The 1,414-nt window shown below is 68.7% G+C and overlaps 1 protein-coding gene across 1 annotated transcript in view; it reads right to left on the reverse strand.

Annotated features, from left to right (window-relative positions):
* Positions 1-1,414, reverse strand: part of TRIM67 (tripartite motif containing 67) — a 92,531-nt gene that overhangs the window by 4,219 nt on the left and 86,898 nt on the right. Inside the window, exon 6 of the mRNA XM_011380893.1 lies at positions 579-882. Within this exon, the coding sequence (XP_011379195.1) occupies positions 579-882 (304 nt within the window). The remainder of the gene's footprint in view (positions 1-578; positions 883-1,414) is intronic.

Raw genomic sequence — 1,414 nt, forward strand, 5'->3', positions numbered from 1 at the left:
GCAGGCGGTGCATCCGGGTGGTTGGCTCAAGCAGACACGGGGCAATGGGCCTGGACTCGGCCCCTGGGTCTGAGCAGGCGGCTGGGGTGAGCCTGCAGGGCCCAGACAGAGAGTGCCCTCACAGAGTCATCGGCCGTGAGCACCCCGACACTGCCTGCCCCCCCAGGCCTGCCCTGCGGGGGGCACTGCCGGGCGCAAAGCCCCCGCGAGGCGAGGCAGCGGGAACGGTGGCTCCAGGCGAGCGACCGGCAAGACAGTGGCACCTGCTCCCTCTGCAGGCATCTGGTCGCAGCCACGAGGCCACCAGCTCTGCAGTGACCACAGCGCGGCCGACAGTGTGTGCGGGAGGCGGGGCAGAGCCCGGGGCGAGCCGGGGCCGAGGCCCCAGGGACCCGGCAGTGGCCGCTGCTCCAGTCCCTGCCGTGCACGCTCTCTCGCTGGGGCTGCAGCGAACCGTCACCTCTTCCAGGGCCCACCTCCCGCCGGCCCGGGGCCTGCACTGGGTACCGGCGGCCGGGGCGGTGGTCCCACGGGATCTGGCCCCCAGCCCCGCGCCCGAGGGAAGCCGGCGGGCGCACCTGTTGGTGTGGGAGTTGCAGTGCATGAACCAGCTGCGGTTGTTGTCCACGTACATGGCCCAGGCCTTGTCATCCTTGCCCAGCATCATGTCCTTGGCCACGCTGGCCCGGGCCACCCCAAAGGCGGGGTCCGGGTGGTTGTCGTAGCGGTCGACGTGCAGCTCCCAGTAGTGCACGCCCTTGGAGAACGCGGCCGTGCCCAGCACTACGCGGTCATCATAGCTGCTGCAGGTGGCCGTCTGGTTGTCATTGGACAGGATGATGTCCCGGTGCCCGGAGTTGGGGTCAAAGGTGAACCAGGCCACTGGACGGGAAGGAGGCAAGAGGGGTGGGTCAGGGATGGGATTTGCTGACGGTCTCACCTGGGCTCAGACCCCGGCTACTCACGTCTGCGAGGACATTGGCAGCCAGCGTCGCACGTCCTCCCGGTGAGTCATGCACACACACGTGTGCACACACATGCACACACACGCGTGCACGCGCATGCACATGCACGCACACGCTCACGTGCACACACACGCACGCACGCACACACATGTGCACACGCACGCACACACGCATGCACACACATTCACACACGCACACACGCAAGCACGCACGCACACATGCACACGCGCACACTCAGGCGCACACGTGCACACGCGCGCACGCGCACGCGCACACGCACACACGCCCTCACTGTGTCGCCCGCGGTCGGGGGCCAGCGACACAACCTGCTAGGGCGCAGACACCCAGGCCCCTGAGCCCGCGTCTGGACACCTGTGAGGGTGCCGGCTCCCCACACTAGGAGCTAAGAAGGTGGGGCTCACGCCCCGTGCGGCGGTGGCAGATTTGGG

The sequence above is a fragment of the Pteropus vampyrus genome, unplaced genomic scaffold (genome assembly GCF_000151845.1).
Source record: "Pteropus vampyrus isolate Shadow unplaced genomic scaffold, Pvam_2.0 Scaffold412, whole genome shotgun sequence".
Classification (NCBI taxonomy): domain Eukaryota; kingdom Metazoa; phylum Chordata; class Mammalia; order Chiroptera; family Pteropodidae; genus Pteropus; species Pteropus vampyrus.